At 38.2% G+C, this 18,334-nt stretch overlaps 1 protein-coding gene across 8 annotated transcripts; it reads right to left on the reverse strand.

Moving 5' to 3' along the window:
* Positions 1-88: 88 nt before the first annotated feature.
* Positions 89-17,626, reverse strand: nat8 (N-acetyltransferase 8). Of its 8 annotated transcripts, none has more exons than XM_083540127.1 (4): positions 17,500-17,626; positions 17,279-17,364; positions 17,022-17,127; positions 11,817-12,523 (listed from the first exon to the last, which is right to left on the reverse strand). In XM_083540127.1, exon 4 carries the CDS (start codon positions 12,518-12,520, stop codon positions 11,852-11,854), a length of 669 nt encoding a protein of 222 aa, XP_083396253.1. In that variant the 5' UTR covers positions 12,521-12,523; positions 17,022-17,127; positions 17,279-17,364; positions 17,500-17,626; the 3' UTR covers positions 11,817-11,851. The 8 variants fall into 8 exon arrangements, with proteins under 8 accessions (XP_083396250.1, XP_083396251.1, XP_083396252.1 ...); XM_083540129.1 differs by having other exon boundaries at positions 17,279-17,348; positions 17,500-17,624; XM_083540124.1 differs by lacking the exons at positions 11,817-12,523; positions 17,022-17,127; positions 17,500-17,626 and adding exons at positions 89-829; positions 3,507-3,612 and having other exon boundaries at positions 17,279-17,442.
* Between the last annotated feature and the right edge of the window lie 708 nt (positions 17,627-18,334).

The following is an 18,334-nucleotide window of genomic DNA, read 5'->3' on the forward strand; positions in this document are numbered from 1 at the left end:
AAAGTGTTATTTTTTTTAATCCGATTAATTTGGGGGGGGGGGGGGGTCGCCTGATTAATCGATCATCAAAATAATCATTTAATGTATGTATATGTATATATATGAGAGAGAAGTAATTGAAATGCATAAACAGCATAATTTAATGAAGTGTGTTCCATCAGTTTCCTGGTTGCTGCAGGTCAAGCCTGTACTCGAATAAAGTAAAGTTAGTGATCTTGGCCATGAACTCTGGGGCAAGAAACTCTCTGACCTTCTTATAGCCCACATTTTCATATAGCTTATGAGCATCTGTCTGTACAATGGAGGTATAGAGGATTACAGCTGGAACGCCCCGCTGCTGAGCGAAATCGGCCACGGTGCGGCACAGTGCTTTGGCTATGCCCCTCCCGCGGTAAGTACGCATCACCGACATGCGCTTAAGCTCCAGGCAGCCCTTATTCTGTTTGGCAGGAAGGCATGCCACTGTGCCCACCACGCGACCCTGGTACTCGGCCACCCAGAAGCACGAGTTAACAGCATCCACATACGTTTCCTGGATGTAGTCAAGATCTTTTTGCAGGCAAACTTGGATGTACCGGGAGAACATGTAGATGATTAGTTGGCGTCCTGCAGCCAAAAGCAGCGTAACAGCCAGGACGGGCAGCAGGATGGACTTAGAGCTAGCCAGCAGTGCGCAAAACACACACGCTAACAGCATCTGGGTGGGCGGCTGTTTCAGCACATGCATGCATGAGGATGGCACATGTTCGCTCATTCCAAGCATGAAGACCTCCTTCACGTCTTCCTTGTCGTCATCCTTGTAGCGACGGATCTGCAGTTCTGCCATGACCTTTTAAAAAAAATTAAAAATAAAATAAATAAAAATAATTACACACGGTGTCACTGATTACAATTGAACATTCGAGGAAGTATCCCCAGGACTGAACAGGTGAGCTTTAAAATGGAAACCATATACATGAAGCTGAGAGCTGACAGCATGAATGTATGCACCACAAACAAAACCTTAGTGTTCATAGGATCACGGTTTTTAGTTAAATTTGACCACAAACAAAAAATCCTGTAAATCACATAAAAAAAAGCAAGGATACAGTGGCCCCAGTAGGGATGTAAAATATTATTTCAAAAGAAATTAAAGGATTTCATGTAGACTTACAGTGTTAGAAGTAAATACACAAAATGACAGTTCTTTGTGCAGCAAAAAAAACAATGCTAAAGTTCACAGGAAGGTCCAGGTACTACATGGTACTACATGCCTTTAATGTGATGTGTAAACAAAGGAAATTACTCTGGCAAGCAGAACCGAGTGTTCATGTCCTAATAGTGAATAGAACAACAGGTTAAACCTGCATCTATGTTTCTTTCCGTTTATCCAGTGCTTCATAATAAAATAGAAATAAGTGTTTTATTAACACATTTACTGAAGTAGGAATGTCTATTTAGGAAAAGTGACTACATACAGAAAAAAACCTTGATATACCACCACAAAATTATCTAGTTGTATAATGTTCTATACACTATTGAACAAACAAATATATTTTTTGTTTTATGTCAAATAAAATCAAAAAACTTAAAATAAAACTCAAAATAGTAACTTTACTTATAAATCTTGTCTGTGGTACTCTTCTTCGGCATGAAACCATACTGTTGCTCATTTCCTGCTTAAGAAAAGCCCAAAAGTTCTCAAAAGGGTTGAAGTCAGGTGAAGAAGGGGGCCATGTCATTAGTTTTTCATCTTTAAGGCCTTTACTGGCCAGCCATGCAGTGGTGTACTTTGATGCATGTGATGGAGCGTTGTCTTGCATAAAAATCAAAGTCTTCTTGAAAGATGCAGACTTTTTCCCCTGTACCACTGCTTGAAGAATGTGTCTTCTAAAAATTGCCAGTAAGTCTGAGAGTTGATTTTGAGTCTATTTTTAACCCGAAAAGGTCCAACTAGCTCATCTTTAATAATACCTGCCCATAACAGTACCCCACCTCCACCTTGCTGGCGTCTGAGTCAAAGTGGAGCTCTGTGTCCGTTACTGATCCAACCACGGGCCCATCCATCTGGTCCATCAAGAGTCACTATCATCTCATCAGTCCACAAAACCTTTGAAAAATCTGTCTTTAGATATTTCTTGGCCCATTCTTGACGTTTTAACGTGTGTTCAGAGGTGGTCGGGTTTCAGCCTTTCTTACCTTGGCCATGTCTCTGAGAACTGAACACCTCGTACTTCTTGAAACTCCAGGTAGGTTGCAGTTGTGGAATATGGCAGCACTGGAAGATAATGGGTTCCTGGTAGCTTCATGTTTGATTCTTCTTAAATCTTTGGCGGTTAATTTACGTCTTTTCTTCTCGACATGTTTCTTGCGACCCTGTTGACTATTTGCTACAAAACGTTTAATGGTACTGTGATCACGGCCCAATATCTTAGATATTTCAAGAGTGGTGCATCACCGTGAAAGACGTTTTACAATTTTTCTTTTCAGAGAAGAATCTGCCTAATAATTATGCACACTTTGATATAGGGTGTTGATCTTCTTAGGCCACACCCTCCTTCGTTACAAAAATACACATCACCTGATATGCATTAAATCCAATAAGCGTTCATGTTTATACAGCTTGGAATTGGGAAATTATGGATAAAATGATATGGTCAAAATAATTACTTGCCTAATAATTGTGCACACAGTGTAACTTTATATATTTATATATAAATAATTAAAAGCAATTTTCCAAATACACTTATCAATAATAAAAGTTAAATATGATGTCAATTTCAGATACTACCGCCCACTGTGCTTTAGGGCGTAAAGACGTAATAGTAGTTATCATGCATTTGAGTTGTATTTCTAATGGTGATGCAAATATCAATTAGTCAATATTTTTCTAAATTGGATATACTAATTGTTCTGCAGCAAGAAACCAGCTCTAGCAATGAATCCGGACCACCTCAATCTCCTGCTAAACAGCCTAGGCCGCCATCAATTTAAAACGGAGCATCTGCTGGTGAAAGAAAAGCATCAACTTCACCACCGGACCCGTCAGATCTGGACGAGCCACCATTGCAGCCAAATTTGCAACGATTTCTAGTTATTACAATATTAGGAAAAATACAATGTTTTTCTTCGTGATGGTATGAGAGATTCAGTTGTTTGGAATACAGCACAGCCAGTGATGCAGTTTTCTGTAAATCCTGCAGGCACTTCCCTGAACTGGAATTCTGTTGCGTGGTCACAGAGAACATGAGGAAGCATTAAACTGGGAATTTTTTTTTGGAATTGTTCGGTTTGCTTTCAAACTATGATATGAAAAATTCAATCGCGCCTTGACCAGCTGCCTAAAAATGGGACGAAGATAAGTTTAGAAGATGGCAGATAAATGTAAAGATTTTAATGTAAAGAAAGAACTTGTTGCAGTTTGCAGTCAATGCATGGAGGACGTGTAAAAGAAAGGGCTATTGGAGTTTTCTTTTCTAAACAATAAAAATAGTAATATTATGACTGATACAGTACATTACACGTACCGCTGTTTTGGAAAAGAGTGACAACTTTTGATTTTCTTAATTCTTCCACTCCTTCTGGTGTGCTAAGGAAAACAATTGGCTCGTCTCGAAGTACAAATTCAGCAAACTAAAAAAGGAGAATAATACAACACATTTTAATGTAGAGATAAATTTTGCACATTGAAGCAAATTTTTGTGATAAACAACTTCAAATACCTTGTTACATCATGGCATTGTTTTAGTTCTGCAGAACTTTCTCCCAGAGGATCGAGGAACAAAGCAGTCTTTTTAGATGGCAGCAGAACCTATTCAGATTTAATTGTACGAAATTCGTAATTGTAAACACTAATATTGAAAAAATTACATTGTAAAAAAAAAAACAGCGCAGTTGTATTAGTGTTACATTTGTATATAGTGCTGCATTGTAGCTAGATTATGGCTTATTACATTGGTAAACCTTTTAGAGCAGGGGTGCACACACTTTTTTTAGCAGGCAAGCTACTTATCAAATGACCGAGTCAAAATTATCTACCTACTATAAAAATGCATAAATAAATATGTATTTTATTTTAATATCATGCGATCTGCCGATAGATTGCGATCAACGTATTGGGCCCCCATTCTAGACTATTCGAAAATCTAATAGTAAACTTTCAAGCCATTCATATCCAATTATTAACCAAATAATTATTCATTTTACCCAATTACAAAATCATATTTCATGATTTGCAAACTAAGACAACACAAATAAAAACATAAAAAAAATTGACAGTTAAAGAGATTTGTCTGTTGCCTACTTACTGTAAACTGTATATAAACAACCTAATTTAACCATGTTGATAAAATGAAATGTCGTGTTTTACACATACATTATTTGTTTCGGTTTATCAGACCCATTTTAGTGACTCTAGGTATTAAGTCAAAAGAAATAGGGGGGTAGAATTCAGACAAGTGTGTTCAAATCTGCCTGCCTAAATTTTACCCCCTAAATACTAAAGCTGTCCATGCTGATAGAATTAAATGTAGTATTTTATACATACATTATTACTTGTGTAAGTTTACCAGCATTCTAGTGATCCTCACATCAAACGTTCAATTTGATGTTTAATCCACCAGCAAATGATTACTGAGTTTATACTGCCATCTACAGGAAGCTGTAGAAGTTTTCGTCAAATTGAACGTTTGGTGTGAGGATCAGGGAAGCGTTTGACCGAACTTTCCGTGTTTTTAGTGCCATCTACAGGAAAACGACGATACTGTCCGCGTGCACGCGAAGGTGGTAGACTTATGCACAACGCCGCGATGGTGCGAGAGAGAGGACGCGACCGCCACAAAACACACTCCGAAAAAAGTTTCCGCTAATTTAACTCGATTTCTGGTCTTCTTTTATATTAAAATCGAGAAAGAGATAAAATAGTATAAAAGAAAATGAAAGTCCGTTTCCCAAACCGTGTTCACGCTCACAAACTCTCAGCATGTACCGAGAGAGAGAGAGAGAGAGAGAGAGAGAGAGAGAGAGAGAATGTGTGTTATTAAAGAAAGAGAGAAAGAAAGTGTGAGTTTTGTAATGAGAAATTGGCCCTTACACACCAAAGAGCTGGAAAAAAAATTATGTATTATGTAATTAAGTAATGTTTTGTGCTTGTACTAACCTACCCTGAGTGAAAAGCACGTCCTCCTCTTCCGTTATTAGTGAGGAAACATGGCGAAAACCTTCACCCTGTTCAGGATCCCTGTCAGAGTAAAAGTCTTCTCTCATCCAAACCAGCACATCTTGAGAACGGGTGATACTATTGTTTCGATTCGTTTCGATACCAATCCCCTCAATACCGGATTTATCGATACCGATACAATTTTTTTCAATTAATAGTACTAAATTGACTCAGACTGGCACTCTCTCTCTCTCTCTCTCTCTCTCTCTCTCTCTCTCTCTCTCTCTCTCTCTCTCTCTCTCTCTTTCTCTCTCTTTTTTACATTAAAACATATGAATTTAGACCATATACAACATTACAATTTAGACAAACTGCTTTCCTTTCCCTTTATAGGAATTTGTAAAAGAGAAAATAATAATAACAATATTAATAATTTTTTATTATTATTATTATTATTATTATTATTATTATTATTATTATTATTATATTGACATTTCTTTTTTTGAGCAAGCCCTGCTTTTGGATCAACTCCAACTTTTGAAAAAAGGTTCTCAGAAGGTAGAGAATGCAGTGCAGCTGTGACTTGTTTACAATACAAGAAATATTTTATATTCACAAAGTAAAAATTACTTGTATATATAATGTGAGAATCGATCGTGTTGACACGAGTTTTATAAAATATTAATACTTTTGGATCTACTTATCCCTACTGAAACACCAACACATTTGGAGCATCAAAGTCACTTTTATAGGCCACTTTTTGTTTTATTAAAAGAAAATTTACACCCAGCAAATCAATATACATTTACAACCATTTGTGTTATTATTATTATTATTATTGTTCAACAAATAGTGAAAGTAAAAATAAGTGTCAGGTTTTTCCCTACTTTTTTGTATAGTAAGATTTAGTTGCCTCTGGATGGAGTGTGCTTCACTTGAAGACCACTCGCTGCAGCTGAAAATGGTTCCACATGAACAACCTAAAGATGCATGATATTTCTGTGGAAGGTTAAACTCTAGTTTCACTCTAGTCTCTATCAGTAAAAAGTTAATAACCTCATCAGTTGATCATGGAACTATAATGAATGGACATTTGGTGTCACCCAGAGGAGTCTGGTTCCTCTCAAGATTTCTTCCTCATATCATCTCAGGGAGTTTTCCTGTTTTGCCACTATCACCACTGCTTCACTCCTTTATAAATAAACATAGATGGAAACATTTATGATGCTAAAATGTATATTCTTAATCTATTTTTATGACAAACCATGTTTGTGACAAATGAAAAATCTTGACACTTAAATCTATTTTCGTAGTGTTGCTTTAGGACAATGTTCATTGTTGAAATCACCATACAATAAGATCTTGAATAATATCTCACTAATGCCACATTCACTTCCTCTTAGACACCGGTTAAGGTTAAGGTTTATAAACTGGAATGAAAAGACCGTAGACTATCGAGATTAATCTTCAAGCAAGCTAACAAGCCAAGCTACACTGTGTGCTTTAAATGGTTACCTATTGGCTATATCCTGTAGTACAGGGGTCACATACCTTTTTGAAACTGAGAGCTACTTCTTGGGTACCGATTAATGTGAAGGGCTACCAGTTTGATACAGACAGTTTTTAGTTTGATCTAAAATAACACATTTTCTCAATTTACCTTTTATTATATGTTATTATTAATAATAATGTTTATAATTAATGTTATTGATCTATGTGAAGACACTGATCATGTTAATGATTTCTCATAATAATTATCAACAATGATTTAACAAAGAAGGAAACAGCTATTTTTAGAAAAGGCCCGCTAAAAAACAAAAAAAAACCTTTAATATTTACATTGTTTTTGTCAAATTTCTAATCTGTGTTTGAAATGCCATCTTGTATCTTCCATTCGAACAGGTTCACTTTCATAAAATAGATGTGAGCCTAGACAAATTATATATATATACAGTGGGTACGGAAAGTATTCAGACCCCCTTAAATTTTTCACTCTTTGTTATATTGCAGCCATTTGCTAAAATCATTTAGGTTCATTCTTCTTCCTCATGAATGTACACATAGCACCCCATACTGACAGAAAAACACAGAATTGTTGACATTGTTGCAGATTTATTAAAAAAGAAAAACTGAAATATCACATGGTCCTAAGTATTCAGACCCTTTGCTCAGTATTTAGTAGAAGCCCCCTTTTGATCTAATACAGCCAGGAGTCTTTTTGGGAAAGATGCAACAAGTCTTTCACACCTGGATTTGGGGATCCTCTGCCATTCCTCCTTGCAGATCCTCTCCAGTTTCTATCAGGTTGGATGGTAAACGTTGGTGGACAGCCATTTTTAGGTCTCTTCAGAGATGCTCAATTGGGTTTAAGTCAGGGCTCTGGCTGGGCCATTCAAGAACAGTCACGGAGTTGTTGTGAAGCCACTCCTTAGTTATTTTAGCTGTGTGCTTAGGGTCATTGTCTTGTTGGAAGGTAAACCTTCAGCCCAGTCTGAGGTCCAGAGCACTCTGGAGAAGGTTTTTGTCCAGGATATCCCTGTACTTGGCCGCATTCATCTTTCCCTCGATTGCAACCAGTCGTCCTGTCCCTGCAGCTGAAAAACACCCCCACAGCATGATGCTGCCACCACCATGCTTCACTTTTGGGACTGTATTGGACAGGTGATGAGCAGTGCCTGGTTTTCTCCACACATACCGCTTAGAATTAAGGCCAAAAAGTTCTATTTTGGTCTCATCAAACCAAAGAGTCTTATTTCTCAACTTCTTGGAGTCCTTCAGGTGTTTTTTAGCAAACTCCATGCGGGCTTTCATGTGTCTTACACTGAGGAGAGGCTTCCGTCGGGCCACTCTGCCATAAAGCCCCGACTGGTGGAGGGCTGCAGTGATGGTTGACTTTCTACAACTTTCTCCCATCTCCTGACTGCATCTCTGGAGCTCAGCCACAGTGATCTTTGGGTTCTTCTTTACCTCTCTCACCAAGGCTCTTCTCCCCCGATAGCTCGTTTGGCTGGACGGCCAGCTCTAGGAAGGGTTCTGGTCGTCCCAAACGTCTTCCATTTGAGGATTATGGAGGCCACTGTGCTCTTAGGAACCTTAAGTGCAGCAGAAATCTTTTTGTAACCTTGGCCAGATCTGTGCCTTGCCACAATTCTGTCTCTGAGCTCTTCAGGCAGTTCCTTTGACCTCATGATTCTCATTTGCTCTGACATGCATTGTGATCTGGAAGGTCTTATATAGACAGGTGTGTGGCTTTCCTAATCAAGTCCAATCAGTATAATCAAACACAGCTGGACTCAAATGAAGGTGTAGAAGCATCTCAAGGATGATCAGAAGAAATGGAAAGCACCTGAGTCAAATATATGAGTGTCACAGCAAAGGGTCTGAATACTTAGGACCATGTGATATTTCAGTTTTTCTTTTTTAATAAATCTGCAACAATGTCAACAATTCTGTGTTTTTCTGTCAATATGGGGAGCTGTGTGTACATTCATGAGGAAGAAGAATAAACTTAAATGATTTTAGCAAATGGCTGCAATATAACAAAGAGTGAAAAATTTAAGGGGGTCTGAATACTTTCCGTACCCACTGTATATCTGTCTGGAAATTGTCACAAATACATTACTAAGGCTGCAGGACTCCAATGAATCACAGTGAATGCCATTATCTCCAAAAGTAGACTTCAGTAGTGTCGAAAAGAGAAAATCCTTTAGAATGTTCGGTGATCAGCAGTCTGCAATTCAAGGTGTAAATGCATTTCCATTGTGCAGCAAGACCACACTCCAAAGAACAAAAGCAAATTCACTCCTGATTGGTTCAAATGAAACCTGGTTTTGAAGTGACCTAGTCAAAGTACTGAGTTCAATAAACCCTAGTAAGATGCTGCACCTTAAAGAAGCTTAAAGCCCAACAGTCATGAATTCAAGCAAATTTGCAAAGAAAAATAGGCCAAGATTTCTGCACAGCATCTGAAGCATTGATTTATAATAGTTTAGGGGTCTCAAACTCAAATTGGCTGGGGGAGAGTGCTGTGATTGACATCACATTGGAGAGCCATTTTAACATTTAAGCAAAACAAGAAAGTGCAATTTTTCTGGAAATGTACTTTATTTGCTGAGATGTTAGCTCTCATTTACTTAAAATTCAATTATTAGCATATTTTTGTCACACACACACACACACATATATATATATATATATATATATATATATATATATATATATATATATATATATATATATATATATATATATATATACAGTACAGACCAAAAGTTTGGACACACCTTTTCATTCAAAGAGTTTTCTTTTTTCTTTATGACTATGAAAATTGTAGAGTCACACTGAAGGCATCAAATCATTTGTACAGGAAATAAGGTATTTTTTGCGCATGCATGGAATAAAAGGTAGAAGCCTTTCTCTATTTACAGCATTTGTAAAAAGCAGCAGCAGCAAGTAATTTAAAATGTGAGATTTGACCAGTTTTAGACCAGTTTGAGTTTGGTTCCACAAGTTTTTAAAAATCTTAGGTGCCTAAAAACTAAAAGTTGCTTCACCACAAGTTTATTTACAGAAGCAGGTTGGAACAAAGTTATCAGAGATTCAGATATGCTTGAGAACTATGATCCAAATTCCTGAGATTATCTAGTGCTCACCTTCCCCATAGCCCTTCCCTAACTGCTAAAACATATTTACACTCTAGCATACCTTTAACTGGTATATTATTTTATATAATTTTTTTCTATATTGAATCTTTTTTCAACACACTATAGTTTTATTATAAGTGTTATATTTTTTTATTTTGCTATTATTGTTATTGAAAATGCTTTAACCTGTTAATCATTAGGTATCATTATACACTAAACCACCTAACAGTAACTTGATGTTCTGTTCTTGATAACACTAACTTGATGTTCCAATGCATTGCACGAAACACATTAACAAATCCAAAAAACACAACGACAAGCCAGACAAACCGGAAAAGGTAGGTATAGTTTGTGAATGAAAACTTACAGATCATTGGACGAGACACCTGTCACTCACCTGTATATCTTGACTAACAGGTGTCTTGTCCAATGATCTGTAAGTTTCCATTCGCAAACTATACCTACCTTTTCCGGTTTGTCTGGCTTGTCGTTGTTTTTTGTATTTGTTAATGTGTTTTTGAATTTGTTAATTTGTTTTCGGATTTGTTAGTGTTTTTGAATTTGTTAATTTGTTTTCGGATATGTTAATTTGTTTTTGAATTTGTTAATTTGTTTTTGGATTTGTTATTTTGTTTTTGGATTTGTTAGTGTTTTCTAATTTGTTAATTTGTTTTCGGATTTGTTAGTGTGTTTTTGGATTTGTTAATTTGTAATTGACGGATTCAATTAAAACAGTGCGAAAAAACACAAAATCTAAAAGCAGCAAATAACAGCAGCATAAACGATCACATTTTTAATCATTGTTGTGGTTTCAGCGTAACATGATGCATTTGTACACCAAGCCATTTTTTTTTCTAATACAACAGTAACTTGTGTTTTCAAACGTGATTTACTGCGGCTTTACTACGTTTAAATGCTTTTCTGATGTTTGTATATTTTCTTTATGCATTCATTCATCCATTCATCTTCTCCCGCTTATCCGTAATTCGGGTCGTGGAGGCAGCAGTCTAAGCAGATTCCCCAGACACTTCTCCGTGTCCAGGGATCGGGCTGTCAAGGCCCCCGCCTTCGACTGCTGCCCAATCCTCTCAGCATCGGTCCCTTACGGTCCCTCCTGCAGGTGGTGAGCCCACGGGAATGCGGCCCCACGTCGCTCCGACGTGACGGTCCTTGATTTATTTTTCTCGTAAGGGTCCCCTGGAGCATAGAGGGTTAAGGGCCTTGCTCAAGGGCCCAAGAGTGGCAGCTTGGCGATACCGGGGCCCGAACCCCCGACCTTCCGATCCGTAACCCAGCGCCTTAACCGCTGGAGCCACCACTCCCCCCTTCTTTATGCATATATTAAATAATAATAATAATTATTATTATTTATGCATATATTATGCATTTGCATATATATATATATTATATTATGCATATATTTAATTATTATACCAAAGTAAAATTTATTATATATTCTAGATGCTTCTACCTTCAGAAATAAACAAAATTAAATTTTTTTAAAACAAAAATTGTTAAAGCTGTGTGTATTATATTTCATATAGATTTTTAAAACATGGTTGTCAACTTACCATCTGCAAAATACAATACAAATGTTGATTTACACAAATTGCTCCACCTTGCATACTCGAATGCTGTTTTTATTTTTTTTTATTGTTTTTTACAGAAACAAACAACTCAGCATGAGTGAAATTGTTCAAAGGAACTGAGCTACTGTAAGTTTTCAAATGTCTAAATTAAAGATAGTTAATCTCAACATGTGGCTTATGCATTTTTAAGTACACTTTTATACATACAATACCGTGAATCGTGGTTTTATATCGTTATAATAAGCAAAAATTGAATTAAAAAAGTTATTTTTTTAATCCGATTAATTGGGGGGAAAGGGGGGGGGGGTCGCCTGATTAATCGATCATCAAAATAATCATTTTATATATATATATATATATATATATATATATATATATATATATATATATATATATATATATATATATATATATATATATATATATATGAGAGAGAAGTAATTAAAATGCATAAACAGAATAATTTAATGGAGTGTGTTCCATCAGTTTCCTGGTTGCTGCAGGTCAAGCCTGTACTCGAATAAAGTGAAGTTAGTGAACTTGGCCATGAACTCTGGGGCAAGAAACTCTCTGACCTTCTTATAGCCCACATTTTCATATAGCTTATGAGCATCTGTCTGTACAATGGAGGTATAGAGGATTACAGCTGGAACGCCCCGCTGCTGAGCGAAGTCGGCCACGGTGCGGCACAGTGCTTTGGCTATGCCCCTCCCGCGGTAAGTACGCATCACCGACATGCGCTTAAGCTCCAGGCAGCCCTTATTCTGCTCGGCAGGAGGGCATGCCACTGTGCCCACCACGCGACCCTGGTACTCGGCCACCCAGAAGCACGAGTTAGCAGCATCCACATACGTTTCCTGGATGTAGTCAAGGTCTTTTTGCAGGCAAACTTGGATGTACCGGGAGAACATGTAGATGATTAGTTGGCGTCCTGCAGCCAAAAGCAGCGTAACAGCCAGGACGGGCAACAGGATGGACTTAGAGCTAGCCAGCAATGCGCAAAACACACACGCTAACAGCATCTGGGTGGGCGGCTGTTTCAGCACATGCATGCATGAGGATGGCACATGTTCGCTCATTCCAAGCATGAAGACCTCCTTCACGTCTTTCTTGTCGTCATCCTTGTAGCGACGGATCTGCAATTCTGCCATGACCTTCTTAAAAAAATAATAATAATAATAATAATAATAATAATAATAATAATAATAATAATAATTTCACACGGTGTCACTGATTACAATTGAACATTCGAGGAAGTAGCCCCAGGACTGAACAGGTGAGCTTTAAAATGGAAACCATATACATGAAGCTGAGAGCTGACAGCATGAATGTATGCACTACAAACAAAACCTTAGTGTTCATAGGATCACGGTTTTTAGTTAAATTTGACCACAAACAAAAAATCCTGTAAATCACGTAAAAAAAAAAAGCAAGGATACAGTGGCCCCAGTAGGGATGTAAAATATTATTTCAACAGAAATTAAAGGATTTCATGTAGACTTACAGTGTTAGAAGCAAATACACGAAATGACTGAGTTCTTTGTGCAGCAAAAAAAAAAAATGCTAAAGTTCACAGGAAGGTCCAGGTACTACATGCCTTTAATGTGATGTGTAAACAAAAGAAATTACTCTGGCAAGCAGAACCGAGTGTTCATGTCCTAATAGTGAATAGAACAACAAGTAAACCTGCATCTATGTTTCTTTCCGTTTATCCAGTGCTTCATAATAAAATAGAAATAAGTTTTTTATTAACACATTTACTGAAGTAGGAATGTCTATTTAGGAAAAGTGACTAAATACAGAAAAAAACCTTGATATACCACCACAAAATGATCTAGTTGTATAATGTTCTATACACTATTGAAAACACAAATATATTTTTTGTTTGATGTCAAATAAAATCAAAAAACTTAATTTTCAAAATAGTAACTTTACTTACAAATCTTGTCTGTGGTACTCTTCTTCGGCATGAAACCATACTGTTGCTCACAGATGGTCACCTCTTCTCTAAGCCTGGCTTTCACTACTCTTTCCCCTAACTTCATGCTGTGACTAATTAACTGAATTCCCCGGTAGTTACTGCAGCTCTGCACATCTCCCTTATGCTTAAAGATCAGTACCAGCACAATCCTCAGGCATCCACTTACCTTTCAAAATCCTGTTAAACAATCTTGTTAAAAACTCCACTGCCATCTCTCCTAAACATCTCCATGCTTCTACCGGAATGTCATCTGGTCCAACCTACATTCCACTCTTCCTCCTTACTAATTCGATTCACTTCCTGCTTCACCATTTTCACACCATCCAACCTTCTCTCTCTCTCTCTCTCTCTCTCTCTCTCTCTCTCTCTCTCTCTCTCTCTCTCTCTCTCTCTCTCTCTCTCTCTCTCTCTCTCACATCTTCCTCGTTCATCAGCTGCTCAAAATACTCCCTCCATCTTCTCAACACACACTCAAACTTGTAGCACCTTGTAGCTCCTTCCCAGCTCGGTCCCTCTGTCTGGCCAATTAGTACAAATCCTTTTCTCCTTCCTTAGTGTCCAACTTCACAAACAGCTCCTCATATGCCTTTGAGGAAATTTGAGGCTTCTTTGAAATAGTTTGCAAGTTTACAACAGGGGCGAAGCTAAGGGTGGAAAATTAGTGATTTTCCAAATAATAATTTAATTATCAATAATAATAACAATAACTGTCTAATCCTATTCTACACTGTGTGCACAGTTATTAGGAAATTTTAATTTTTGAAGATTAATTTTGTTATTGTACAACCCAGCCATTAGGGGGGCACAAGCCAGTGCACTCTTAGTGCCGGTCCCAAGCCCGGGTAAATGGGGAGGGTTGCGTTAGGAAGGGCATCCAGCGTAAAACATGTGCCAAATCAAATATGCGGATCACAAATGAGAATTTCATACCGGAACGGTCGAGGCCCGGGTTAACAACGACCGCCACAGGTATCGTTAGCCGACAGGGTACCGGTGGAAATTGTGCTACTGTTGGCCGAAGGAGGAGAAGGAGAGGAGGAAGACGTCTACAGAGACGTCAGGAAAAGGAGCAGTATAGGAGAGTAGAGGTTCGGGTTGGTACTTTAAATGTTGGTACTATGATGGGTAAAGGGAGAGAGATAGCTGATATGATGGAGAGGAGAAAGGTAGATATGCTGTGTGTTCAGGAGACCAAGTGGAAAGGGAGTAAGGCCAGGAACATTGGAGGTGGGTTTAAACTGTTTTATCATGGTGTGGATGGAAAGAGAAATGGTGTAGGGGTGATTCTGAAGGAAGAGTACAGTAAGAGTCTAGTGGAGGTGAAGAGAGTTTCTGATAGGGTGATGATCGTGAAGGTGGAGGTTGAAGGGATGATGATAAATGTCATCAGTGCCTATGCTCCACAAGTTGGCTGTGAGATGGAGGAGAAGGAAAGATTCTGGAGTGAATTAGATGAAGTGGTAGATGGTGTACCTAGGAAAGAACGATTGGTGATTGGGGCAGACTTTAATGGGCATGTAGGTGAAGGGAACAGAGGTGATGAGGAGGTGATGGGTAGGTATGGTTTTAAGGAGAGGAATGTGGAAGGGCAGATGGTGGTAGATTTTGCTAAAAGGATGGAAATGGCAATGGTGAACAGGTATTTTAAGAAAAAGGAGGATCATAGGGTGACGTATAAGAGTGGAGGAAGGTGCACACAGGTGGATTATGTTCTGTGTAGGAGATGCAACCTGAAGGAGACTGGAGACTGTAAGGTGTTGGCGGGGGACAGTGTAGCTAGACAGCATCGGATGGTGGTCTGTAGGATGGTTTTGGAGGCGAAGAAGAAGAGGAGGAAAGTAAGGTTTGAAAGAAGAATAAGATGGTGGAAACTGAAGGAGGAAGAGTCTAGTGTGAGGTTCAGGGAAGAGGTCAGACAGGGGCTTGGTGGTGGTGAAGAGGTGCCGGATGATTGGGCAACTACTGCAGGAGTGATGAGGGAGGCAGCTAGAAAAGTACTTGGTGTGACATCTGGAAATAGAAAGCAAGACAAGGAGACGTGGTGGTGGAATGAGGAAGTGCAGGAGAGCATTAGGGGAAAGAGGTTGGCAAAACAGAAGTGGGATCGACAGAGTGATGAGAAAAGTAGGCAGGAGTACAAGGAAATGCGGCAGCAGGTAAAAAGGGATGTGGCGAAAGCCAAGGAAAAGGCATATGAGGAGCTGTATAAGAGGTTGGACACTAAGGAAGGAGAAAAGGATTTATACTGATTGGCCAGGCAGAGGGACCGAGCTGGGAAGGATGTACTGCAAGTTAGAGCAATAAAGAATGGAGAGGGAAATGTGTTGACTAGTGAGGAGAGTGTGTTGAGAAGATGGAGGGAGTATTTTGAGCAGCTGATGAATGAGGAAAATCAGAGAGAGAGAAGGTTGGAGGATGTGGAGTTGGTGAAGCAGGATGTAGATAGGATTAGTAAGGAGGAAGTGAGAGCAGCGATTAAGAGGATGAAGAATGGAAAGTCGGTTGGACCAGATGACATACCGGTAGAAGCGTGGAGATGTTTAGGAGAGATGGCAGTGGAGTTTTTAACCAGATTGTTTAACAGGATTCTGGAAGGGGAGAGGATGCCTGAGGAATGGAGAAGGAGTGTGCTGGTACCGATCTTTAAGCATAAGGGAGATTTGCAGACCTGCAGTAACTACAGGGGAATTAAGTTGATCAGTCACACCATGAAGTTATGGGAAAGAGTAGTGGAAGCCAGGCTGAGAGAAGAGGTGACCATCATTTCAAAAAGAAAACCTCAGTGACCAGTATAGCCACCCTTCTTTTCCATAACAGTCACAAGCCTTTCATTAATGGAGTCAGTCAGTTTCTTGATCTGGTCAGAATCAAATTTTTGTGCAGTCGCAACCAGAGCGCACCTGTTCAGAGAGATGTACTGTTTACCTTAACTGTAAATTTGATGCTTAAGAAAAGCATAAAAGTTCTCAATAGAGTTGAAGTCAGGTGAAGAAGGGGGCCATGTCATTAGTTTTTCATCTTTAAGGCCTTTACTGGCCAGCCATGCAGTGGTGTACTTTGATGCATTTGATGGAGCGTTGTCTTTCATAAAAATCAAAGTCATTTTGAAAGATGCAGACTTTTTCCCCTGTACCACTGCTTGAAGAATGTGTCTTCTAAAAATTGGCAGTAGGTCTGAGAGTTGATTTTGAGTCTATTTTTAACCCGAAAAGGTCCAACTAGCTCATCTTTAATAATACCTGCCCATAACAGTACCCCACCTCCACCTTGCTGGCGTCTGAGTCAAAGTGGAGCTCTGTGTCCGTTACTGATCCAACCACGGGCCCATCCATTTGGTCCATCAAGAGTCACTATCATCTCATCAGTCCACAAAACCTTTGAAAAATCTGTCTTCATATATTTTTTGGCCCATTCTTGACGTTTTAACGTGTGTTCAGAGGTGGTCGGGTTTCAGCCTTTCTTACCTTGGCCATGTCTCTGAGAACTGAACACCTCGTACTTCTTGAAACTCCAGGTAGGTTGCAGTTGTGGAATATGGCAGCACTGGAAGATAATGGGTTTCTGGTAGCTTCATGTTTGATTCTTCTTAAATCTTTGGCGGTTAATTTACGTCTTTTCTTCTCGACATGTTTCTTGCGACCCTGTTGACTATATGACTACATTACACGTACCGCTGTTTTGGAAATGAGTGACAACTTTTAATTTTCTTAATTCTTCCACTCCTTCTGGTGTGCTGAGGAAAACAATTGGCTCGTCTCGAAGTACAAATTGAGCAAACTACAAAAGGAAAATAATAAAAGACGCAATTTTATTATAAAGTAAAATAAAACACAATCATTAGAAACTTAATTGTGTTTCCCCGAGATCATAGTTTAGGGCACTGACATTTCAGGGCAATTACATAAATCTGCTATTTTAAATGACTTACTTTTAAAGCTAAGACCACACAGGATGTGACATCTTGTTGTTTTGGGTGAGGCAGTGAATCGCAGGACCACCTTGGAAAAGTGAATCCTATTTGTTGCATTAAAGTATTCAACAAATTTAAATTGTCTATTGCGATAGTGGAAAAACACATTTTAATGTAGAGATCAATTTTGCATCATTTTGCGCATATCGCAAATTTTTGTGATAAACAACTTCAAATACCTTGTTACATCATGGCATTGTTTTAGTTCTGCAGAACTTTCTCCCAGAGGATCTAGGAACAAAGCCCCCTTTTGAGATGGCAGCAGAACCTATTAAGATTTAATTGTACGAAATTCGTAATTGTAAACAATAATATTGAAAAAATAACATTGTTAAAAAAAAAAAAAAAAGCGCAGTTGTATTAGTGTTACATTTGTATATAGTGCTGCATTGTAGCTAGATTATGGCTTATTACATTGGTAAACCTTTTAGAGCAGGGGTGCACACACTTTTTTTAGCAGGCAAGCTACTTATCAAATGACCGAGTCAAAATTATCTACCTACTATAAAAATGCATAAATAAATATGTATTTTATTTTAATATCATGCGATCTGCCGATAGATTGCGATCAACGTATTGAGCCCCCGTTCTAGACTATTCAAAAATCTAATAGTAAACTTTTAAGCCATTCATATCCAATTATTAACCAACTAATTATTCATTTTACCCAATTACAAAATCATATTTCATGATTTGCAAACTAAGACAACACAAATAAAAACATTTTAGAAAATTGACAGGTAAAGAGATTTGTCTGTTGACTGATTACATTTACAATGTTTCTACTTACTGTAAACTGTATATAAACAACCTAATTTAACCATGTTAATAAAATGAAATGTCGTGTTTTACACATACATTATTTGTTTCGGTTTATCAGACCCATTTTAGTGACTCTAGGAATTAAGTCAAAAGAAATAGGGGGGTAGAATTCAGACAAGTGTGTTCAAATCTGCCTGCCTAAATTTTACCCCCTAAATACTAAAGCTGTCCATGCTGATAGAATTTAATGTA

The sequence above is a fragment of the Silurus aristotelis genome (genome assembly GCF_946808225.1).
Source record: "Silurus aristotelis genome assembly, chromosome: 4".
In the NCBI taxonomy this organism is placed as follows: Eukaryota; Metazoa; Chordata; class Actinopteri; order Siluriformes; family Siluridae; genus Silurus; species Silurus aristotelis.

What these genes read in the sequence shown, in the direction of transcription:
- nat8 (XM_083540124.1), bottom strand. Translation starts at nt 826, where the DNA reads ATGGCAGAACTGCAGATCCGTCGCTACAAGGATGACGACAAGGAAGAC.